This window comes from Salmo trutta, chromosome 24 (assembly GCF_901001165.1).
Source record: "Salmo trutta chromosome 24, fSalTru1.1, whole genome shotgun sequence".
Classification (NCBI taxonomy): Eukaryota; Metazoa; Chordata; class Actinopteri; order Salmoniformes; family Salmonidae; genus Salmo; species Salmo trutta.
In genome coordinates, this window is record NC_042980.1 from 11,543,360 (window position 1) to 11,569,535 (window position 26,176).

Sequence of the window (26,176 nt, forward strand, 5' to 3'; positions counted from 1 at the left end):
TGTAAATGAATCTACACCTTTTTCTCCCTGAGTGTTCATTACACACTGACTTAATCACATTCTTTAGCTTTTATTTTTGGTTCAGTTGGAGACGTGAATCCAACATATCATTTGGTAACATGTCGACAAGTTAATAGGCTATTTACTGTATTGTAAAAGTGATATGGAATTGTGTTTGGTGAACAAATTTCAGCTTGTCTACAAATTAATAATTTCTATGTTGGATTCTCAATCAAGAATCAACGTTAAAGAAAAGGACTAAATCAAATTAAACTTTATTAAAAGTTTATTTTGATTTAGTCCTATTCTTTAACTTTGTCTACAAATGACTAACTGGAATTAAAGAATATGACAAAATTTAATAACTTTAAATGCATGGATTGTCAATGTCAAAAATTGGTTATAATGAGGACATAATCCTGTGGTTGAAATGTCACTCTCAAAACAACCGCAATCCAGGTCATAACTACAAAAATCCAATGTATTTTCCACAGATTCTACGTCACAATACGTTGACAAATTACAACGTTGATTCAACTATTTTGTGGCCAGTGGGTTCTGCCTATCATAGTTATTAGATCCCGGATCTACTGATGCTAAAATATTCAGGCTTTTGGAGAAGGCTCTGCAGACTAATTTTCCCCTCAGTTCTGACTGATGCACAACCGACCGGCGAAGTTCTCTTGAGACATTTGTTGCCTTTTGAAGCTGCCCGAGTAAAAGGAGGGTTTTGTAGGGTAAGCTCTTGCCAGAAGCAACATCTGCAGTGAAAATGGGAGGTCCTGCCTTGTCAGAGTTTGATATAGTCCTTAGTGACTGCCTTAGACTCCAAATAATACAGCAATCTGTTTTTACAGGTTTATTGGACTGAAGACTGACCTCCCACATCATCTGTCAACATCCTATTTTAGTTGATATACTTCAAACATTTTGTTACTCCGTATAGGTCAATTTTTCTCTAATACTGAGTTTTCTTGTATCAAGTTTCCAGATAACTAGGCCCATGCTTTGATATGCAAGCTGTCATTTGATTGACGTTCATCAAACTACAACCTCTAGATGTGTGTGTGATACAGGTGCATATTTCTACAGTGGGTACCTGTCGCTCAGTGTCAATTTGACATTTACATTTTAGTCATCTTATCCAGAGCGCCTTACAGGAGAAATTAGGGTTAAGTGCCTTGCTCAAGGGCACATTATTCATCTGATACCTACAAACAGACTCCGCTCACTTAAGTGTTTTCCACATCAGCGAGCCAAAAAAATAGACGCCATGTTTTAGGTTTCCATCCTCACAGTTGTGCCTGAAAGAGAAACCATTTAGCAGTTCTTATGTCTGAACCCGAAGCCCACACTCAAACCAGACGCCCTTAGAGGGGTATCAGAACTGGTTAGATGAACAGGACGAAGATGCGTAGTGTTGATTTGCCACTTACTCAGATTAAATAAGAAGCTAATACATGGCTCTAAATCTCAACTGATATTTTATCAATAGATTATAACCATGTGCTTGTTCTATAGGCTTGTTCTATACCCGTTTCATTATTTTAAATCAAAGTTTCAGGCGAAAACTGTGTCAAGGTGACTGACGGCTATCAATGTGAGTCTGTGCTCTTAACAACCCAGTCAAAAATCACAAAGTGTCTTCACTTTCTCCAAATGAAACCCAAATGGCCGTGGTCGGTTACGAGTGAGCAGTGTCTCGGTTGAAAGCCTTGCCACCCACGGTTTGGACCACGTTAGGAATGTTCCCTCCCTGGGATGTGACTCGTACTGCCTTGACAGTAGAGTCTTAATGGCTCCCAGGCTGGCCCCGTGTTAGAGTCCAAGGCTCTGTGGAGCCTGGGCCTGTTTAACCAGCAGTAAACTGCTATGTCTTGGGCTATCTGATATGATAAAGTAGAGGCAGACCCCTGGGCCTGAGCAGTCTGCCTCGAAGCTCCAGGGTGCCGATCAGGTCACTGCGATCAGGTCCTGAGGTGGATGCTTCTCGGCTTCATGAAGCTGACTGCATGCAAGAGTAACGTCAAACTTAGCCTAGACATTTTAGACACTCGTTTGATAGGAAGTCTACAAATAGCAGGGATTAGCCTATTCATTGCCTAGAGAAGAAATATTTTCCAGAAAGCTCCTTTGTAAAGATCAGGCATCACTGCTTGGTCAGCCTTCCATTGTTGCGCCAACATATTATGAGCCCGTAACCCAATCGGCTGAAGTCCATGTCGGTTTAGCACTTTAGAACATTGCTTAAGAAGTAACCAGGCCTATAAGTCGTACAATGAATCACTTACTGAACTAGTATGCAATCAAAGGGCTAATGAAACGCCCCGGCAATTTTTCATCGTGATTCCTGCAGGCTTCATCATTGTGAGTGTGTTGACCAAGAGTTCACAGAGTTAAATCTGCCTCTCCCCTGCCCACATCACTCCTACCAGAGTGAGCGGGAGGCTTTGAAGAACCTGTAGTCAATGAGGTAGTGGTGCCATTAAAGTTGATTACCAGGTTTCGAAAAGGACTTGCTTTGCAAAGACCATTGCACAGAGGTCAATCAGCCGAGCTGAGAAGGCTAATTGAATCACATCTTATCTTCTGATGTAAAAATAACGTTGTAACCTCGCTGCTTGGCCAGCCAGACTTTATATCGGGGGCGGCTGATGTAATCGCTACGCAGAAGCGCACGGAGTAGTAGCCGTGAAGTGTCAAACCGTCGGCCTAACGCTGCTGATGTATGACCACGGTTAGACGGTCGTTTATGCGGTGCTGTGTTGTGCTGCATCTTTGGGGATGACGTAGAAATAGAACAGAGCAGATTAGGATGCCATAAAAAAAGATGAAGGGTTGGAATGACCAGTCCTGAACTTCATCGAGGTGTCAAAACTTCATTGGGATTGAAATGGATTCTTTCTAGTGTGGAGACAGACACACTTCCACAACTTGAGCTCTTGTTTTTTGTTGTTGTTGACAACTTTACATCTGAGTTTGTTTTTTTTGTTGTTGGTTTTTGGACCAACTTTAATCCATTTAAAAATGTGTCTCGTATTCTGATTCTGATATTTTCAAAAACGGAACTCTTTTACAAACAGGGACACTCAGGCACTCTATTGATGATTGAAGCAGTTTATGTTACGTAGTAGGCTCATTGGCATTCAGCTTGGAATAGCACCCTGGCACCTAATTCACCTGGGAGCATGTTCTGGGCATGGAAGTTGAGACAAAGGAGGATATAGCCTACATTATAAATTGAAATTCTTGAAATGTGTGGAAAAATATTAAGCCGCCACGTAGGCTACGGTATCATATTAACATTACAATGTTATGATGAAGCAGACTTGCAGCAAATGTCTCTACATTTGTTCGGTTCACATTCCTGTGAACACCTCTCCAAACATATGCAATATCTCGTCACAGAGGTGGGTGGTTGTGGTGGGCTAGGTCAGGGGCAGAGCCAGGGGCCGGGCAGGGGGTCCTCGGGATTACATGGCTAATCTGAGGACAGACGAGGGACACCTGTGCCCCCACATAAATCAGACTGGAGGATTATGGAGCCACACTGCGCTAATGAGGGGAGGACGCTTGGCTGGGCTTGGCAAGGACACACAGACAGACTGGGTTACTGGAGGGAGGGCCAGAGTGGAGGGAACTCCTGAGGGAGGGACGGCGAAGTGCTGCCTGATGGCTCTGGCTGTCATCCACACTATTATGATCCGACTGTTGCAGCCACGTGTGTCTGACCGTCTGAGAGAACACGGCAACGCACCGTCAACCCCTGAATATTGAGCAACTCTTAGATTATTGTTATCACGTCAACTCGTCGATACCGGAATTGACTTCCTACAGAATCAAAGTCCATGTTGTGGTCTACAGACTGTTTAGTCAAAAAGCCAACAGAGATGCGAGCCGATAGCTTTGATTGTTCTATTATGCCACAGAATGGAATTTGATCAGTGGGCGTCGTGTCATCAGCATTCTCCTCTCCTGTGGGTTTAGCCCCTCACACTGTCTGGTCTGGTGTGCACAGCACAGCGCTGATCCAACCCACTCTGATCCAACCCACTCTGCCTTCGCCTCTGCCTTCGCCATGTCATGTCGGCCCTGGCCCGGAGAAAACCAGACTGGATACGCGGCTCAGGAAACCCTGAGGAAATAGAGTCATGTGAGAAAGCCAAGCGGAGAGGCCTGGCTGACTGGCTGAAGAGGAGCCCACTCCAGTCCCAGATTCAGTGCTGTGTGTGCGTCTGTGCAAACAGCTGAACAAAGAGCACAGCCATGTTGCCAAACCATGCAGATCAGAAAAGCCTCCAGTACGCTCTCCTAGTCTGTACTATTCCACAGCTATACTACAGCTGTATTACAAAATACTACTGGTATACTACAACTATACTACAGCTATACTACAAAATATCAGTACAGCTATTCTACAACTATACTACAGGTCCCTGTATCCTCCTGACACGCAGTGGATGTGGGCCTGGATCTCATGGCTGATCTGTAGGCGGGTAGGAGGGCCCAGCAGTCCAGAAGATCATCTGACAGGTCCTGGATCAGTGACAGGAGGGCAGGAGGAGAGAGGGGCATGCGCTATCCCTCATTGTAGTTAGACAGTCCCCTGGGTCTTATCAATCAAGGCAAAGAAATGATCTGAGGGAACATGGGCGGGGAGAGTTGCCGCATTGCAGACACTTTTTGTATCTTCTCAATCATTTGTTGTCCGTGTAAAACGTCAATCTGAGCGTCTAAATGACTCGTACTACTACCGGCTAACTATGCTATGAAGCATTTTTGGAAGTTATATTAAGGGTTAGATTGTCTTGATATAACAAATAAATATATGTGTTTAATGTTGCACGGCCAGTTAATTAGTTCCATTACCCAATAGGTGTTTTTTTAAAATATTCCTTTTGACATATTTGCATGACTTACAGGTATTTTTCTAGAGGGGAACTCAGAGCTGGCAATCGGGTGTAGACTGAGGACGTCACTGTCCTCTTGAAGACGAGGTTAATGGTTCCTGTCAGAAATAGCCAGACGTTGTTGAACTTCCTTCTGGGCCTCAGTCATTTCCCTATGATTTCCCAGTGCGATCAGTAAGGTTGCGATCAGAGTTCCCAAGTTGGCTCTTTTATAGACTAATCACATGGCTATGTAAGAAGTTGGCCCAAATGAGTTGGCTGTTGGCACGCTGCTTTTATCCAACGCCCTGTTTCAGATTTTTTTTCACCTTTGAAAAGCTTGACTCACTCTTCAAAGCCGAGAAATGTATTAGCCTAATTGACGTAGCCTATCTCAAAGCGAAGGCATAGCGGCCATAGCCCATGTCCGGTGAAGGTTCTCTGCTGGTCTGTGACAACAGCAAATGAAGGGAAAAAAAATCATAAATCGTGTTTTTTGTTGTTGTTGTAGCTGTCGGAGGCAATTCTCCTTGGACCTTGAGGGAGGTGGTGGAGGGAGGTGGAAGGGTTGAGCCAAGTGCCGCCTGTCTGTCTGTCTGCCTGTCTGTCTGCCTGGCCTGTATGACTCATGTAATGGGAGGCTGGCGCAGAGCTCCTGCTCGGTCCCCTGTGTCTGTGGTCTGTATGGCACACTGAGTTTAAATCAATATCTGGTCTGTTTATTTAAAGGTGATGGGGTTGTCAGTCAATGGAGGTCCTCATTCGCGGGTTCACGGGGGGGACTGTATTTCCCGTCCACCGCTTAAACACAGAGAACGTGTATGTCACCAAGGTTGTCCACATCGTGTGTTTTATGTGCCACGCGGGACAGGGTTGCTGGATATCCATCACTTCTAGTTGTTAGCCAGGAGTTCAACAGGGGAATGTCCTTCACCAATAGGCTCCTATTCTCAGCGGTGGATTTCCCAATTCAGTAGTATGAAGTAGTTCTTCACAGACCCTTATGTTTTCACGAGGCTGAGTGTGACCTTGGATTGATCTGTCTTCCTCGGAGAAGACGCATTTACACCAAATGCGGCTTGCTACTACTGAACGGACCATGTATGCCTAGATGTTAGCGAAAACGTTAGACCCTTTTAGAAGCTGAAGAGGAAGACCAGCCTTGTGTACAGAAAATACCTCAGGTAATCAACCGGGAAGGCCAAGAGATGACGCGCATGTTTCGTTCTGCCGAATTAGCTATCTCTGCCTTTCATTTTGTTCAAGACTATTTTTAACTTGTGTAATGCAGCTTTTTGTACACTGGGATTGTGTCGACAACGGTAGGCTACTTCAAAACACCGGGAGCCAATTAAAAGAGTAGTGCGATGACATCCCTGTTGGGCATATTTTATTTTGACTATAAAGTTCACGTCAAAGTTTATTGGCCACTGCTCATAAAACAACCATTAGTGTTGTTTCTATCTCAATAGCTAGGCTATTTAGGCATGCAATGCCTAAATAGGGGCCTAACATATTAGCAAGGGCTATTGCAGTCTGTTCTCCACAAGCCACTTCAGTTGGCCCACAAATTGAGCATGTTACTGAACTGAGGATGGTCATCCATTTTGTAGGTGAGAGAGGGGGTCAAGTGGAGTTGTGAGGCTGTTCCTTTCCTCTCGCCAGTCAACGACACCCCATCCATACACGCACACTTTCTCCCGTAGCCTCCGATGAGGGAAACCCGAACCGGGCGCTCGCTATAAGAGCATGTCACAGCTCATTAGGGGGAAGGGGGGAGGTATAAAGGTGCTAGAAGTGGCCTCTGCTTGAGTTGGAGGATCACCAAGGACAGGAAGCTAGCCCACAGGGCCGAGCGTGCAGCACTGAGTCAGCCCGCCAGCAGTTTGCACTACTGCTCATTTAACTGCACCAACGTCAGTGACACTGCCACAAATCCATCTGTCCCGCGGCCAAGGGCTACTGCCGGTCTCCAAACATAACAAGGCAGCAGGAAGGAGGAATTAACTTCCATTAATTGTTTCGCCTCCCTAATTCGACCGTGTCATCTGATTGATGTGTAGGGGTTGCGTTTCAGTGGCTGTGTGTATTTAATGCGCTGGCCACTGCTTGCGGGTTTATGTCACTTTATTGTGACGGGCTGCTCAGGTCTAGTGTTCCCTTTTAATGTGCTAAGGGAAAGAAAGGGGGGTAGCTACTAGCTAGCAATGTTAGCAGTCTGGTTCCTGGCCAGACAGTCGATAGAGCTCAGTTGCCTCCAATTCCCTCCAGTCAGCAGGCTGCTTGTCTCAGTGCTCCTACTGAATACTAATGTAATGTTCTGTTCGTACAGTGGTGGGAGACAGTGAGTGCATGGCAAGCTAGTAGGCAGACGAGTACTATTAAGATCATGGGTGCTTCTGTTGTATCCTCACACGGCCTTTTTCCCCAGCAGCCGTCACCATGAGAGAAAAATACTACAGTTTACAGTAGAACTCTGTAGTATCCCTCGATCATGTGTAGTACTGACTATGTAATTTTGTAATATACTGTAGAATACTGTACTACACACTGTATTGATATGCTATTCCCCTCCCGCATATCCCAATTACTGCCACCCATGAGTGAGAAACCTACATGCCAAGTATAGACTGTATATTGTGTTCCCTACAGGTTATAGAAAAGAGCAGAAGCCCTGAACCTAGCTGTTCAGACCCCAGTCCTACCTACTTACAGGTTATGGACAATTTGCTCTTTTAGTATTTGCCCAGTAGTTTTCCTCAAGGAGAAAGCCCGAACAAGGTAACACAAGCTAATAAAAAAAAAAGATAATGAAACAAAAGATAATAAAACAAAAACACTATGGTAAATACTACAGTATACTACAGTAATGTCTGCAAAAACACTACAGTAAATACTACGGTATTATTCAGTGTAGTGTTTTTGCACATGAAGCCCACACGATTGACAGTCATTGGAATTATGTGCCTGTCCCAAATAGCACAATATTCCCTATAAAGTACACGATTTTTAACCAGACGATATCTTCCCCAGTTAATGGTTCCCTACAGTAAAGTTAAGCCTGTATGGCAGATTGATCTCCTGTTATGCATGGTCATTTCGATCCGGTTTTATTCATTTTGGGAAGGATGTTGAACACTGGCCTATCCCTTTATATCTTCTGTTGTTGAATAAGAGAATTTGCAGGTGTTTTTTTTTTTTTTTACCAGGCAACACTTGGCATGTCATCACCTTCCTTCCCAACGCTGATGCCTGCTGTGTCGCTCAGGTTCCTTCCACACACATATTCCTTAGACTGCGACACGGGGTTACTCTCCGTCTCCCGACTGTATCCTGGTTTCCTGGTTTCACTCGGTCATGGAAAAATGGAAAACGACACAGTCCCAGGATATTCTCCATCCGTCTTCCAGTCGCTCTCCTCGCCGTGCGACTCTGGAAAGTTCTGTGGCGGAAAAACATAGGGCCCGGTCCCAGTGCTGAACACACATTGATAAATGATCCTGCCAATTAAAACGGAGAAAAAAAGAACCCAAAACTGTACACTGTAAAATTGCCAATTTTTTTCTTCCTTAAGCAGTGGAAAACATTCTCACCGCACCACTGGTAGCCTGTGTTTATAACCGAGACATGTCCAACAGTCATAGTGGGCTATTCCACAGTAACAGCATGATGCAGACGCTCAAAACTTTGAAATGTATGTCAAACAAAACATTAACCAATGATTGCAAAGTAAACAAACCGTACAACTCTATGCATAGTGTTGTACGGTTTGTTTAACATTGCAATCATTGGTTATTGTTTGACATGTATTTGAAAGTGAAAAGCCTTAGCGTCGTTCTGTTACTGTGGAATTGCCCATGAATTATTGGGTTGTGTTTCACGACACAGACTGACAATCACTCAAACGAAACGAAACATGTCCTACCAAATCTAGGTTATTTGTTTAAAGTGTCGTTTTCATATCGAAAGAAGAGGTTGTAGCCTAACCCATTTATATAAAATGTGTTGTTTCTGAGGATTCAGAAATGTTATGGTCACGTGCGTTTTGTGTACGTCAGTGAGTGTACGTGTGCTGCCCTGTGAATTTGGGTGGGTGGGTGCGATTTTAAGCACCAGCTAATTGTTTCAGTCTTTTCGAATGCACTTGTGGGTAGGGTATAGTCGGGGCCGGGGGCCAAAACGAGACAACTGCAGTCTTTGGGGGGGACGTTACATGAAGCAGATGTTATTTGAAAGTAGGGCGAGCGAACGGAAAAAGAAAGGGGTTGTGCAATGGATGATGGAGGTCTTGTTTTTACACATGTAGCGGTTTAACCAACACACACACACACACACTCTACACATATAACCAACATATGGGTGTTGAATAGTAAGCCTCTAATACAACACATTACTGTCTGCTGCAAGTCACTTTCAAATCCTCCTAACGAAGTAGCTTTTTGTTTGAGATCCAAATTACCAAACAAAACCAAGTAGAAGGTTGTCTTAGTTTCTAAACAATTCGGTTGGATGTTTACAGTTTGTTTTATTGAGTGGTTTAGCTACAATAACATTAGCTAAATCTAAGATTACGTACTGCATGTGAGACAACCATAGCTGATTGCAGAGGACCCATTTCAACTGCAAAAAGGAGTTTGAATTTTGTCAATGAGGACGTAGCACTGGGTAGACTAATCCAACCTGTCACGATCGCTGTCTTCAAACTCCCTATTGTAAATAAGCCAAGGCGCGGCGTGCATGGAATTCCACATCCTTTAATCAAAGTGAAACCATAAACAATACTGAAAGGGAACGGAACGTGACGTTCTGGGCTGCTCGCAGGCAGCTACACAAAAACAAGATCCCACAAGCACAGGTGGGAAAAGGGCTGCCTAAGTATGATCCCCAATCAGAGACAACGATAGACAGCTGCCTCTGATTGGGGACCATACCCGGCCAAACAAAGGAATAAGAAGATTGCCCACCCAAATCACACCCTGACCGGACCAAATAGAAAGGCTCTCTATGGTCAGGGCGTGACACAACCTCTCCCGTACCGCCTCCCACCCCTATCTTACTCTGTCAGTAGGTGATCCCGCCGGTTGCATGTTTGTGTGCATAAAATGCAATCCCACCGAATGATGACACACGCACGCACACATGCGCACAGCACCAAAACACTCATGGTGCTGCGCCTTGGGGATGTCTGGGGGATTAAGTGGTGCTTCGTGCTGCTTATTATGACAGAGGGGTGAAGAGAGGCTTGTCACACACACACAGAGAGAGAGAGAGAGAGAGAGAGAGAGAGAGAGAGAGAGAGAGAGAGAGAGAGAGAGAGAGAGAGAGAGAGAGAGAGAGAGAGAGAGAGGAGAGACATGGCTGCTAGCTCTACAGACTACAGACAGGGGTTATATTTGATTATCCTCCCCTAGCCCCAGAGTCAGACTCCTTAGTAGGGGGAGACACTCTGTCCTCGCCCCGTCGCCCCTTAACCATAGGGCTCTGGTCAAAAGTAGTGCACTATACAGGGAACAGGGTGCCACTTGGGACGCAGGTCTGACAGTGGCATCGGCCATTTTGGGGGGACGCTTCGTACATTTTTATAATTGCGATGTTTCTCTGTTTCTCTTTCAGAACTCTATGAACCTTCCTCCAGACAAAGCGCGACTATTGCGGCAGTACGACAACGAGAAGAAGTGGGAACTTATCTGTGATCAGGTGGGATGTTGTTTACTCACCTTCATTAACCTGCTCACAATGTCCTAGTTTAGAATCTGTTGTCCATTTTTTTACCCGAGGGAGGGAGGCCCCCACACTGGCCCATTTTTTCCCCTAGATCCCCATTATTAGCTAAATAATTATCATTTTGTGCAACAACCCTCAATTTGACCGGCACACTTGGCTAAAGATGGACCAGCCCATCTGGCATTTGCTCGAACTGCCGTATGGCTGGTCCATTTCTGACTCAAGTCACTAGGCTAAACAATTGAGAGGGCACTCTGTGTGTGTGTGTGTGTGTGTGTGTGTGTGTGTGTGTGTGTGTGTGTGTGTGTGTGTGTGTGTGTGTGTGTGTGTGTCGATCCCTTTGCCCATGTACCATTGGTCTCCCACTGCTCCCATTGTCCAGTATGGCCATCGGTCCCCCTTAGCCCTCCCCTAGCTGGTCAAGTTGGTGAGGTGGCCCTGCTGGGGTGCAGATGATTCAGTAGAAAGCAGTACATTCACTCTCTCCAGTGAGTGGAGGGAAGAATGACAGGGGTTTCACGGTGTGTTCAGCAGACCGAGTAGGGCTCCGGTCAGAAGTAGTGCGCCACATCGGGAATAGGGTGCCATTTGGGATGGAGCCCGTGTGTTTTCTGCTTCCCTGAGCAGAGTGAAAAGACGAGAGTGAGAGAGGGACCACCAAGCACTCGCTCAGGCTAAGGATACCATTGATACGCAGCCTCCCTGAACACAATAGACAGAGTGGGGAAGTGGGCAGAATATGCAATATTGCTGCCTGGTCGTTCCGACGTGTTTACACGTTTTTGAATTGTGACCGGAGTTAAAATTTTCCTGTCAGTGTCACACGTCAAGTGATGTGAAGTTGTCTGGCATTTCTCAATGGCTCCATATTCCCTGTTTAGTGTACTATGTTTGGGTTCCGGTCAAAACTAGTGTATTACAGGGGAGAGTGGGGTAAGTAGAGCAATATCTTTACACGCGGTATCACTCCGTCATGGAAAATATAGTATTCTTTCTAACAAATATTTCTTCATATATTTCAGGATGCTGTGTATCCCTAGAAATAATCAGAATTCATGTTAACATTAGTTTCGAAAACATAACTTGTAGGAAAACAGTGGTCTCCCGGGTATGGCGTAAATTGAGCCGCGGGACGGTAAGTTAAGCCGCCTACAAATTTCTGTATTACCACTACCTTTTTAAACCATGTTTATCTTTATTTCCCAAACACAATTCAACACAATTGCAATCTCTTTTTTTTTGTCTTTTAATGATTTTAAGCATCTTTTTTTTTTGCACTTTTAACATAGGCCAGGCCCTGTTGTTACCTCATATCCCAGCGATAATGCCTTGCGTTACGCCTGTGAAGAAAACACTTCAATTTACTCAACTTGGCTCAACCATTGGCTTAATTTACCCCATGGTTATTGGTTCAACTTACCCCAAGGCAAACATTTTGACTAAATTAGCCCACACAGCTACAAGGATGCACTTTCATGTTAGGTTTAGGACCTCATATTGAAGCTTATACTTATGTATAGAACAATCTTAAAATGATCTACTTTGGTTTAGATACAAGCATCATGAAACCTCTAACACAATAAATGAACGTGACGTGGTGAAAATCATTCTTTTTTTTGACCTGACTTCCTTACCACTTTTATCCATGTGGTTTCTTCCTTCACAGACTCCATGAAATGTTATATTTTTTGGGTCAAATGGTTTATTTTTGTGTATGGTTTCATAGAAACAAGGGTGGCTCAATTTACCCCTTTGGCTCAACTTAACCCACTCTCCCCTATAGGGAACATGTTTTTATTCGGGACACAGATTCAGAATGACTCTCCTTGTGAAGAGTGACCAGTTAGCTGTTTAAAGATCGCCTGATGGAATTCTGTCCTGGGGAAAGTTTGGAAGTGAGAAGCGAGGCGGGATCCAACATTTTGTTCGCTGTTTGCGGAAACAAAGTTGGGTCATATTGCTAAAAATAGACTTGTGCATGTTCACGTTTGCCATAAAAAATAACTAACCCGTGTTAAAGCCGAGCTGTGTGGATAAAATGTTTTCCATGTCATATTACAACAGCAGCTCCTTTCGTTATGTAACCATGGCAACTGCGATGTTCGGAGGGGTAGCCAGAGAAACAAGGCCGACGGGTACATTAGCTTTGAACAAAATTTCTCCCCCCCCCCAAAAAAAACATTCAGGGGGGTTGAAATATTAAACCTTTGTTAGGGCAATTAAGATCGCTAAAATATTAAAGGTGCTCTTCTCACAACGAAAACAAGGAAAGGAGATTATTCTAAAGTAGGCCTGCATGAAGAACATGATGCATCGACCAATGTCTAATTATCCTCATCAGAGACTTTATCATGTCATGCCTAATGAGCCTTTGACCCACAGAAGACCTCTCTCAGCTACGTCATGGGTTCATCCCAAATGGCACCCGATTCCCGATAATGCACTACCTAAGTGCACTATATAGGGAACAGGGTGCCGTTTGGGACATAGTGCCTGGCTCCTCTGATTGTCAGTGCCACGCGGGTGGAATGTTGAGACTGGTATGTTGAGCAATGGTTTTGAGAGTTATCAAGGGTGCTTCCAGCCTCAGCCTTTAGATGGGGAAAGCCATTGAAGTGCTGTCTCTCTGGAACTATCTCTGCCTCGCAACTCGTTCATCCAGCTACAGAGAAGAGAGAGGCTTGCTTACTTTGGTCTCCCGAGTGGCGCAGCGGTCTAAGGCACTGCATCTCAGTGCTAGAGGCGTCACTACAGACCCTATTTCGATTCCAGGCTGTATCACAACCGGCCGTGATTGGGAGTCCCGTAGGGCGGCGCACAATTGGCCCAGCGTCGTCCGGGTTTGGCCGGGGTAGGCTGCCATTGTAGATAAGAATTTGTTCTTAACTGACTTGCCTAGTTAAATAAACTAAAACATAAACCTCTCCATTAATAGTGGAATTGTAATGATTTAATAGATCAGCTGCCTGCCTGCCCAGTATGTTGTATGTTCTCTCTCCCTTTGAACTCTGGAGAGACTCCTCTCCGCCCCTCCGCACTGCAGCAGGATTTGAACTCGGGGCTATACATGGCAGCTCAATTCTAATTACCAGGAAGTCACTCCTCCTCTTTATCTAGTGGCTAGATAAGAGAGAGACACGTCTCCCAGCAGTATCCCACTCGGGCCCCATGCTGCAGGTGCAGAGGAGATGAGGAGGGATTCTACTATTACTACAGCTTAGATGGAATCCAGATCACAATCCTCCTCCCTCAGATGGCTTTTATGGCTGTCATTGACCATGCGGGAACTCTTTTATATGTCCCCTATAAATCTCATATACTTTCCGTACGCTATGGCCTGCCACATATGTTCCCCTGTCATTTTACCAGCAACATATGCAGCTTGTCTGTCACCAACAACAGGGGGGCCATCCCAAATCGTACACTATTCCCTTTACAGTGCACTACTTTTGACCAGAGCCCTATGGGTGCCATTTGCGATGCACGCCATGCTGTTTTCATTGGAGCAGCAAGTCAAGCTCCCTTTCCTGCATGGAACTGTCCTCTTTCCTGTTATTGTGACTGAGAGGCAACAGCACTCACTCACGCGGTGATGAATGTAATGGTGAGGCCATCGGCACCATCACACAGCCAGCAACGCGATGATCAAACGGCCAGAAAATAAACACAGCGCTCAGGCTGCCTCCCAAATGGCATCCTATTACCTTTGTAGTGCACTTGATCGGGAATACGATGCCATTTTGGGACAAGGCTACTGATTTACACAATCTGCATGTCTGACCCCGGGTTGACATGGCCTAACGACATGTAGTGAGCTCTGAGCGATGTTATTGGCCGCTGTACCGGTTCTGGTGTGATTTGTGATTCTCATTCCCGTTCGGAGTGATCCAAAGACACCGCTAATCCCTCTGACGTGAATTTGGAGGACTGTGGGGGAAATTATGGCCTAAAATCTGCCTACTGCCAGCCCCAGACAGTCGGTCAGGGCAACCAAGGCAGCCAGCCTGCGTCCTGAGCTCTTAGCAGTCACAGATGCACTCTGAACAGCCTTCTAAGGCACCACCGCATAGACACAAAGCTATGAGAGTCTGACGATTCTGATCTGGGATCTGGGGCTGCGTAGGCTAGTTAATCACCTTTCTGTACTGGCCACTTTGACCATAGTCAGTCCTACAAGCCCTGGTCAAAAGTTGTGCACTATGAAGGGAATAGGTTGCCATTTGGGATGGAACCCTGTCTGTCACCTACAGACGAGCCCACAACTAATCATTCGATATCAGGACAGTCTGGTGTGGTCTGCCTGGGTTTGTTTAATGACAGTTCATTAAACCTGAGGAGACTCTCTCTGACACAACAGTCTACCTCTGGCAAGATGGTAGCCAACCTAATCTCAAACATATTACATATTACTAAAATCCGTGCCGCTCCATTTAGTATGGCATGTTACTTTACATTAGGTTACATTACATTGGCCTACCAATGTAATAGCGTTCATACAATATAATACGTATAGTATCCTACGTTTTGATCACGCCAGTTTGATTTGATCCATTTATTATGATATATTACGTTCGACTGCTTTAGTATGATATATCACTTTCGACTGCTTTAGTATGATATATTACGTTCAACTACTTTAGTATGATATATTACATTCAATTACTTTAGTATGATATATTACATTCAACTACTTTAGTATGATATATTACTTTCAACTACTTTAGTATGATATATTACATTCAACTACTTTAGTATGATATATTACATTCAACTACTTTAGTATGATATATTACATTCAATTACTTTAGTATGATATATTACTTTCAACTACTTTAGTATGATATATTACATTCAACTGCTTTAGTATGATATATTACTTTCAACTACTTTAGTATGATATATTACATTCAACTGCTTTAGTATGATATATTACGTTCAACTGCTTTAGTATAATATACTATGTTAGGTTAGGGGTTAAGGTTAGGGTTAAAAGTTAGTTTAAAGGGTTAGGGGGAGTTAGTTACATGCAAAGTAGTTGCAAAGTAGCGAAAAAGTATTAAGTAGTTGCAATGAACTAAAATGCTAAAGTTGTCCGTGATGAGATTCAAACATGCAACCTTTGGGTTGCTAGACGTTTGCGTTATACGCGAATACATCCACCTCGACCAACGACCCTAATTTGACGAGTCTGTGATAGTGGAGCCGCTGTGAGTGATGACCTTGTGGCCTTTTATGCCGATATACGCACGGGAAACTGTTGAGTGTGAAAAATCCAGCAGCGTTGTAGGTGTTGACACAAACCGGTGCGTCTGGCACCTGCTACCATACCCCGTTCAAAGGCACTTCAATTTTTTGTCTTGCCCATTCACCCTCAGAATGGCACACATACACAATCCATGTCTTAATTGTCTCAAGGCTTAAAAATCCTTCTTTAACCTGTCTCCTCCCCGTCATCTACACTGATTGAAGTGGATTTAACAAGTGACATCAACATGGGATCATAGCTTTCGTCTGGATTCACCTGGTCTATGTCGTGGAAAGAGCAGGTGTTCTTAATATTTTGTCTACCGAGTGTAAATCAACAACAGTGATGTGGTTTAGACCTCAGGCTTGAGCGGAGTAGTTTGGCACAATCGCCAGTAAACCAAATGGCAGTTAATGTTGTCCCCTTTAACCCTCCACAGTTAGCTGAGTAACTACAGAATGAGGGTGAAAGTAATCTGTGTTTTTGTGTTCTCTCTGTCTCCTCTCTCTCTTCTCTCTCTCATCCTGTCACAGGAACGATTCCAAGTGAAGAACCCCCCTCACACATACATCCAGAAGCTGAGGGGCTTTCTGGACCCGGCCGCCACCAGGAAGGTAAGGGAGAGTGTGGATTCTTCCCGACCAACTGTTCCACTGCCTCAGCTTCTTCCTTCCCCTTTCAGCTCAACACCACCCGTGTTACATTCATTTGTAGCAAAACATAGCAAAACATGTTGCAATGTAAAAACTAAAAAGGTTTCTTATTGGACAAGTTCACGTAATCCCTTCCCATTTAGCCTCTTTTGCTTCCGTTTTGTTCCTAGTGAAGGTGACCCAGGGGTATCCCCAGCATACAGCTGTGTTGCCCTGAGAAGTAGCGGGCCCTTGGAGTGAACATGGCCTTGCGGAGCCATAGCTAACAGGAGCGTTATGATATCATCGGCACAGCGTGCCGGTGGTAGTGTTAGGGGAGGGAAGCAGCCAGTAGGCTGACTCTCTGGCCACAGGAGTTGGAGAGGCGAGAAGGTTTTCCAGAGTAAAGTCAGCCAACGTTCAGGCCTCGCCAATAGGAAGTGTTTCGGCTTGCGGAGGGAGATAGTGCCGCTGTCCCGATGGGATGCGCTCCAAATGTCACCCGATTCCCTATATAGTGCACTACTTTTGACCAGGGCCCATAGGGTATGTAGGGAAGTCTATAGGGAGTGTGTTGCCATTTGGGACGAGGCCACAAAGTTGTCTCTGTAATAAAAAGAAATGAGCGCCGAGCGACTCTGCCAGAGTGACGTCAAAATGCTCCAGATAATGAAATGACGCTGACCGACTGGTTTCAGAGCAACATCGTACGCTACGGGAGCGGGACGAGAGCAAGAAAGCCGTTCTAGATCCGCCAATGGATGTGACTTCTGCTACGGAGATAGAATATCTGCCTATGCCAAAAGTAGTGCACTATATAGGGGATAGGGTGCCATTTGGGACGCATCCACTGACTCCAGGGCCTGCATACGTTTAGGCAGCGAGCCCTCCCTGTCTTTGTTTGTCTAACACCGCTGACCAAAGTATGATCTTCCTCCATCTTTATTGAAACCGTTTTGTCACGGGCTGGAATCGGGCCTTCAGCGAGAGGCAACAGCGCTTATTAAAACACGTCTCCGTTTTTTCGACGACGAGCGGTTGGAGGACATACTCCCCCGGGCTCCTGTGTTTATTTTCACATCCAAACGTCTGGGCTGTTTATCACATGCCCTGGGAACTATGAGTCGTCAGAGTCTACTTCCTCCAGAGTTGGGCTTTATAACATGCTCCAACAACAGTCCGCGTGTCCCTCACGTAGGTCAGCAGCCCGGCACCAGAGGGAGAGGGGGAAAGAGACAGAGAAAGAGAGATGGAAAATGGAGAGGGACGGGGAAAGATAGTGTGTGAGAGATAGAGAGAGAGAGAGCGAGCGCAGGGGAGAAAGAGAGAGAAGGGGAGAGAGAGATGCAGAAAAAGAGAGTTATGGTTTTACATTCCTGTTCAACCCCCTTTTCTTCAGACTCAAACAATTGCCACTTTGTGCCTCTGTGGAGAGCCGGAGCTGGAGGTCATTGCCGCCTCTTTACATATGCAGGCCCCCGTGCATTCCTCTCAGCCAATAGGCAGCCAAAGAGGAAGAGGTTCATTCCAAAAAACTCCCTAAGAATGTATCGGCCATTGATTTGTTTCCAGGATGACCTCTCCGGAGCGTGCACCATTCTCCACTCATCAGAGCTCCCCACTCTACCTCTTTTCCCCTCTCTCACTCTCTCTCTGCTATCTCTCTCTTCCGCCTGTTTTCTCTCCTCTCTCTCTCTTTTCTCTTCCTCCTCTCTTTCCCTGCTTTTTTTCTCTCTCCCTGCTTTCCCTGTCTCGTCTCGTTCCCCCTGCTCTCCCTGTCTCGTCTCGTTCCCCCTGCTCTCTCTGTCTCATCTCGTTCCCCCTGCTCTCCCTGTCTCGTCTCGTTCCCCCTGCTCTCTCTGTCTCGTCTCGTTCCCCCTGCTCTCCCTGTCTCGTCTCGTTCCCCCTGCTCTCTCTGTCTCGTCTCGTTCCCCCTGCTCTCCCTGTCTCGTCTCGTTCCCCCTGCTCTCTCTGTCTCGTCTCGTTCCCCCTGCTCTCTCTGTCTCGTCTCGTTCCCCTTGCTCTCCCTGTCTCGTCTCGTTCCCCCTGCTCTCTCTGTCTCGTCTCGTTCCCCCTGCTCTCTCTGTCTCGTCTCGTTCCCCCTGCTCTCTCTGTCTCGTCTCGTTCCCCCTGCTCTCCCTGTCTCGTCTCGTTCCCCCTGCTCTCTCTGTCTCGTCTCGTTCCCCCTGCTCTCTCTGGATCTGAGCCGCAGCTGGTAGTACTTAGTGAGGAGTGATGTGTGTGTGTACGTGACCGCTGTGTGTGTGGGTCAGGGAGTCTGCGCAGTACACCTCACACTCGCTCCGCTTTCCATATAAACACACAAGGGGCTCCTCCCTAATAAAAACACTGTTTCTCATCTCACATGTGCCAAACACACACCCTGGCTCAGTACTACAGGCCAAGGACCAGAGAAACCCTGCCAATGGGAACATCCCTGTACTGATCTCTCTCTCTCTCTGTGTTTCTAACACTGGGCCCGGCTCTGTATATTTGGCACCCTATTCCTTACCTAGTGCACCACTTTTTGACCAGAGCCCTGTGCACTGTATAGGGAATAGGGTGCTATTTGGGATGCCGCCAGCCATAGACACATCATGGAAAGGGAAGGCTCCAGCCCAGCCAAAAATGGGTTGATATGGAGAGACTGGGAGCCTCCTCCTCTGTCTCTGTCATTGGTGATGCAATGGTCTCACTGTCTGCCATCAGGGAGGCTCTTCCACCGAACGAGTAGTTATCAACACCCGTTCTTCTGGGCGGTGATTATGAATGCTGATGGCAAGCCCTGTCACTCACGCTACTGCTTTTTGGATTCCTCCGCGAAACCTTTGCGCAACAGGCTGCGAGGCTTTTGTTTGGAGTCGCGGGTCTTTTTGTCTGAAAATGAAAGCGGAGAGAGAGAGAGAGAGAGGGAACAACCTCCCCACAAACACTTGTGTCACGTTGCATATTCACGTGCAGGGCAGGTCATACACTTCAGTCCACCCAGCGTTTGTTCCTGGACATGTAACCACGGGAACAGCACAACGGGACTAGAATGGATATATGCTGTGTGTGTGTTTGTGTAAAGGCCCTGACAGCTCAAACACAAGCCAGATCCAATTTAATGAGTCGATTATGGCTTCATCCCAAATAGCACATTATTCTCTATATACTGTAGTGCACCACATTTGACCAAAAGTACACCGTATAGGGAATAGAGTGCCATTTGGGATGCTGAGGGTTATATCGCTCCGGAAGAAGGAGCTGGTTCTAAGCAAAGCAAACATTAGAATGACGACGGTAAAGTCAAGCATTCTATAAGCAGGACTGTTCACTGTGTTGACTTTCATGTTCCCTGGCCCTCTGTTGAATGAGAAACGACCGATGATATGGTTGGTGAAATGCCCCACAAATCACTCAAAGTTCAACCCGACATTTTCTATCGGTCTACTGAATACAGAACGGAGTGATGAAATGTTGAAAATGTCTCTTTCTTTAACCCCAGAAATTCAGACGGAGGGTGCAGGAGTCCACCCAGGTCCTGAGAGAACTGGAAATTTCATTAAGGACCAATCACATAGGGTGAGTAATAATTAAGATTAAGTATGTGAACGTGAAGGTCAAGTGCTCTGCGTCCCAAATTGGTGCCCTGTGGGCCCTGGTCAAAAATAGTGCACTAGAAAGGGAGTAGGGTGCCATTTGGGTTGCATCCCAGGTCAGCTGTGGTCGCAGGTGGTAATGAGGCCAGGGTGCATGCTGGGAGCTGGAGGCAGGATGAGGCAGGATAAGGGATGATAAGGGTCAGCAGGAAGCAGCGGGGGTTGATGGGACTGGAGCAAGGTCACTGGTGACACGGCACCACTGACAGACAGACGGCACACTCTGTGACCCTGTGAGGACAGGAAGGAACCGGCTGCGTCCCAAATGGCACCCTATTCCCTACACAGTGCACTACTTATGACCCGAGCCCCCAGCCACAGACAGGAGACCAGCCAGCCAAAGTCCTACCTAGACAATACAACCCCAGGCAGACTCTGTTACATTGCAACAGTCACACAATCTCAGCATCCCAACAACACGAGATGCCCCCCCCTCTCTCTCTCACTCTCTCTAATCTCTCCCCATCTCTCTCACACTCTCTCTCTCTCTCTCTCTAATCTCTCCCCATCTCTCTCACACTCTCTCTCTCTCTCTCTCTCTACATATCTCTCTCTCTCTCTCTCTCACTCTCTCTAATCTCTCCCCATCTCTCTCACACTCTCTCTCTCTCTCTCTCTAATCTCTCCCCATCTCTCTCTCTCTCTCTCCCCATCTCTCTCTCTCTCTACATATCTCTCTCTCTCTCTCTCTCTCTCTCTCTCACTCTCTCTAATCTCTCCCCATCTCTCTCACACTCTCTCTCTCTCTCTACATATCTCTCTCTCTCTCTCCCCATCTCTCTCACTCTCATCTCTCTCACTCTCTCTATCTCTCTCTTTATCGCTCTCTCTCTCTCTCTCTCTCTCTCTAATCTCTCCCCATCTCTCTCACACTCTCTCTCTCTCTCTCTCTCTACATATCTCTCTCTCTCTCTCTCCCCATCTCTCTCACTCTCTCATCTCTCTCACTCTCTCTCTCTCTCTCACTCTCTCTAATCTCTCCCCATCTCTCTCACACTCTCTCTCTCTCTCTCTCTCTACATATCTCTCTCTCTCTCCCCATCTCTCTCACTCTCATCTCTCTCACTATCTCTCTCTTTATCGCTCTCTCTCTCTCTCTACATCTCTCTCACTCTCTCTCTCTCTCCATCTCTCTCTCTCTCTCTTTATATCTCTCTCTCTCTCTCCCCATCTCTCTCACTCTCATCTCTCTCACTCTCTCTATCTCTCTCTTTATCGCTCTCTCTCTCTCTCTCTCTCTCTCTAATCTCTCCCCATCTCTCTCACACTCTCTCTCTCTCTCTCTCTACATATCTCTCTCTCTCTCTCTCCCCATCTCTCTCACTCTCTCATCTCTCTCACTCTCTCTCTCTCTCTCTCTCTCTCTCTCACTCTCTCTAATCTCTCCCCATCTCTCTCACACTCTCTCTCTCTCTCTCTCTCTACATATCTCTCTCTCTCTCCATCTCTCTCACTCTCATCTCTCTCACTATCTCTCTCTTTATCGCTCTCTCTCTCTCTCTACATCTCTCTCACTCTCTCTCTCTCTCCCCATCTCTCTCTCTCTCTCTCATCTCTCTCATCTCTCTCACTCTCTCTCTCTCTCTACCTCTCTCTCCCCATCTCTCTCTCTCTCTCTCCCTCTTTATCTCTCCCTCTTTCTCTCTCCTTGTTGTGTAGGCCTATCACAAGGACAAATGAATCCCAGACCATTCACAACTCTGTGTGTTGCACGTGTACCACATGCTGTGCACTGTCTGCGCATTGTCTTTGAACTAAGACTATGTCATTTCTCCTAGGTGGGTGAGAGAGTTCTTAAACGAAGAAAACAAAGGCCTGGACGTACTGGTGGAGTATCTGTCTTTTGCGCAGTACGCTGTCACGTAAGTCCCCCCGGCTCTTTCCCCTTTCTCGATGCCCTCGTAGAGCGCGGGCCAGACAATGACCACAATGGCCCTGTTTTGTTTTTTTTTGCCTAATCAACGACGCATCTCCTCGACACCGCAGCCTGCTTCGTTCTCAGAAATACTGAGTCGCTGGTCGTATGTGGCGACCGGCCCGGCTCCCGAGACGCTGGCTGCGTCCCAACTGGCACCCTATTCCCGATATAGTGGGCCCTGGTCAAAAGCAGTGCACGACATATGGTATAGGGTGCCATTTGCCATGCATACGTTCGCCCTGTGTGGCATGTAGATTCTATTCATAGATGGCGTGATTGCTCGGTCACGAGGTTTCCATTCAGAGCCAATGGCGTTTTTAGCGAGGCAGTTACATTTTTATTTGCTTTATGACCCAACGTTATTGGTCTGTACAACGCATTTCAAATGGTTACCCCATTAGTGAGTGTTTACCTTGATTACCCAGGTACTAGTTAGTCCCCTGCCTTTTTGTTCGAAAACAGCCACAGCTATAACAACAAAAAAAACCAGGGGGAGGGGTGGGGGGATTTCTCCCCTCCTGAAATTTGAAATTAGAGATGCCTTTATGTGACTTTTATACAGTTCTCCTTTTCCTTCCAGACTCTGATGATGTATTAAACAGATTATGGCTCTGTCTTAAATGGTACCCAATCCACTATGCAGTGCACTACCTTTGACCAGAAACCTATGGGCCCTGGTCAAAAGTAGTGCACTATAAAGAGAATACAGCACTCTTTGGGACATTGTTGGACTGTGGACAGAGAGTACAGAAATGTCCCTTTTGTCCTGTCCTGTGTGTTTCCCCTCTCCAGGTTTGATGGCGACAGCGTGGAGAACAACCCGGAGAAGTCGGTGGACAAGCCCTGGAGCAGATCCATAGAGGACCTCCACGGGGGGAGTAACCTCCCGTCCCCCGTCAGCGGGAACAGCATCTCCCGCGCCGGGCGACACTCCACGCTACGGTAAGCAACACACACACACACATCACCTCAACACCATACATTATAGCCTAGAGGCTACTATAGGACCGCACTGCAATGATAACCAGGTCCTAATTCTGTATTTAAAACGGAATATGTTTGTTGTATAAGAAAGGGTTTGTAATGTCATAATTGTTTTTCACTTAGTCTGGATTGTCATAGTTCCCAGGTTTGCTAATACGCTCACGCGTTTGCATGTGATGTCTGAGAAGGCCTTTTGTTGTGGTCATGAGGCCTTTAAGTCTTTAAATGGCTTAAGACACGTTTCGGTGTGGCACGGAACGGCAGGACAAAGGATGGGGGGGGGGGGGGGGTTGTTTTCCGGAGCTGTGTTTCAAGCGGCATCTTATTCCCAATATAGTGCACTACTTCTGATGGGTCACGGGTCAAAAATAGGGCACTACATATAGGGAGTAGGGTGCCATTTGGGAGAAGACCTTTTATTGGGTCGTCTGACTCATGATGTTATGGAATATGATATCTCTGACACGGTGGTTTTCGTGGCTACTGAACAAGCTGGAAGTACTCTCTTCTAGCACCATCTATTCCACAGGGATTTTACAAATACCACGTGCTATGTCATGAATGCGACACGAATTCTACGTCTTTTTGAATGATTTGGCAAACATTTAACATTGACCATTGAAATTCTCCCCGTTTCCTTTAAACCATGGTCATTTCATTTGGATTATAGGCGGCAAACATAGTTAACGCGTACTCAAATCCAAATCCAATTATGCATATTTCTGACTGTTAACCGCCGCAGTCGTTTCAATGACGTCCCGGCGCGTTAGTCCCGCTGACTTCACATGTAGACGGCTAATCCCTATTCTTCTGACTGTCGGTAACTCACAGGTCTTTTACGAGAGACGTTACACCGAGGGAACCACTGAGACCGCACGTGTCTTCTGAACCCCAACGTTATCCCAACGCTCATATAATGGACAAACGAATCTGGACTCGCCAGGCTTCTTCTCTTAGTAAACACACAGGCCAGTTTGTGTCCCCCAAAATTCCCTATAGACTGTTGCCTAGTGCACACCTTTGACCGGAGCTCTATGGGTCCTGTTCCAAAGTAGTGCACTTTATAGGATGTGTGGGTGCTAGCGCCTATGTACAAGGGCCTGTGGGGTGAGTGTTAGCACAATTTCTTGACAGAAGTACTATCAGATGAAAGATACTATAAGAGACTAAGGCTATGTGTGTGTCCCAAATGGCACCCTGTTCCCTATATAGTGCACTGGTTTTGAAAAGTAGTACAATATAGGGAATAGGGCGCCATTCGGGACCCGTACAGTGCCTTCAGAAAGTATTCATACCTCTTGATGTATTCCACATTTCGTGTTACAGCCTGAATTCAAAATTGAATTTACATATTTACAAAAATCTCACCCATCTACACACGATAACCCATAATGACAAAGCGAAAACATGGTTTTAGACATTTTTGCAAATGTATTGAAAATGAAATACAGAAATATCTAATTTACATAAGTAGTCACACCCCTGAGTCAATACATGTTAGAATTACTTTCTGGCTATGTCTCTAAGAGCTTTGCACTCCTGGATTGTACAATATTTGCACATTGTTCTTTAAAATATTCTTCAAGCTCTGTCAAGTTGGTTGTTGATCATTGCTAGACAGCCATTTTCAAGTCTTGCCTTAGATTTTCAAACGTATTCTGTTTCTTTGTATTCTAAAAAACTCCCTAGTCCTTGCCGATGACAAGCATACCCATAACATGATGCAGCCACCACCATGCTTGAACATATGAAGAGTGGTACTAGGTGGATGTGTTGTGTTGGATTTTTTATTCTGTACAGGCTTCCTTGTTTTAACACTGTCGTTTAGGTGAGTATTGTGGAGTAACTACAATGTTGTTGATCCATCCTCGGTTTTCTCCTATTCAATTCTGTAATTGTTTTAAAGTCATCATTGGCCTCAAGGTGAAATCCCTGAGGTTTCCTTCCTCTCTGGCAACTGAGTCAGGAAGGACGCCTGTATCTTTGTAGTGACTGGGTGTATTGATACCCCATCCAAAGTGTAATTAATAATGTTCAAAGGGATATTCAATGTCTGCTTTTTTTTCTACCAATAGGTGCCCTTCTTTGCGAGGCATTGGAAAACCTCCCTGGTCTTTGTGGTTGAATCTGTGTTTGAAATTCGCTGCTCGACCGAGGGACCGACCTTACAGATAATTGTATGTGTGGGTTACAGAAATTAGGCAGTCGTTCAAAGATCATGTTAAAAACTATTTTTGCACATAGTGAGTCCATGCAAATGATTATGTGACTTGTTAAGCACATTTTTACTCTTGAACTTATTTAGGCTTGCCATAACAAAGGGGTTTAAGTATGTATTACACTCAAAACATTTCAGCTTTTCATTTGTTATTCATTTGTACAAATTTCGAAAAACACAATTCCACGTTTACATCATGTCGATCAGTGACACAAAATCTAAATGTGATCCATTTTAAATTCCGGCTGTAACACAACAGAATGTGGAACAAATGGAGGTGCATGAATACTTTCTGAAGGAACTGTATGTGAATGGCAGCTGTATGAACTTAATAATGTGACAGTGAGAGCTGATGTTAACTGGTGTCCTGTCCCCGGCCTTCCTCCTCTAGTCTCCTGCTCTGTGCTCCAGTCTTCAGCAGCAGCAGGCAGGTCTACACAGTACACAGTGTGGCTCACGGTGCTATCTGAAAGCTCTAGCTCGCCTCAGCTCTAGCTCGCCCCACCCCTCTAGCCTTACCTCAATACCCCCCCCCCCCCCCCCCCTGTCTTCACTACCTGCCACACACTCGCACACGCGGGAAGGCAGGCGCCAACGCACACACACACTCCTACCTGCTTCCATTGCTAAGCTGTGGTCCAGTGTGTAGAGACGTTGAAGTGGAGTTGCAATTACCTCTGTTGTGGTCTTACTGTAGACATTTCTGTTCCCATTTAGAGCAAATGGCTTTTTATACCGGCATTGTTCCTGGCCCCCTCTGATTATTGCTTTTGTATGTCTCCTTGAGCAGGCTATATGCGGCGGGTAGTTGTGCAAGTAGTAGCTGGCTACAACCAAACCCTTCTGATGTATAAACTAATACGATGTTATCTGTACTATTATTCCTTAGTTACGTCCTGACACAGGCTGAGAAGTCAAGGTAATT

The 26,176-nt window shown here is 45.8% G+C and overlaps 1 protein-coding gene across 5 annotated transcripts in view; it reads left to right on the forward strand.

Annotated features, from left to right (window-relative positions):
* The window catches only part of LOC115160691 (formin-like protein 2), a 69,907-nt gene that overhangs the window by 22,570 nt on the left and 21,161 nt on the right, over window positions 1-26,176 (forward strand). For 4 of the 5 annotated variants that reach the window (XM_029710949.1, XM_029710951.1, XM_029710953.1 and 1 more), the window contains exons 2-6: window positions 10,503-10,586; window positions 16,392-16,472; window positions 19,978-20,054; window positions 21,910-21,993; window positions 22,842-22,991. In XM_029710949.1, the coding sequence (XP_029566809.1) occupies window positions 10,503-10,586; window positions 16,392-16,472; window positions 19,978-20,054; window positions 21,910-21,993; window positions 22,842-22,991 (476 nt within the window). Of the gene's footprint in view, window positions 1-10,502; window positions 10,587-16,391; window positions 16,473-19,977; window positions 20,055-21,909; window positions 21,994-22,841; window positions 22,992-26,140; window positions 26,171-26,176 lie in introns of all 5 variants that reach the window. The other variant, XM_029710950.1, reaches the window with a different exon arrangement.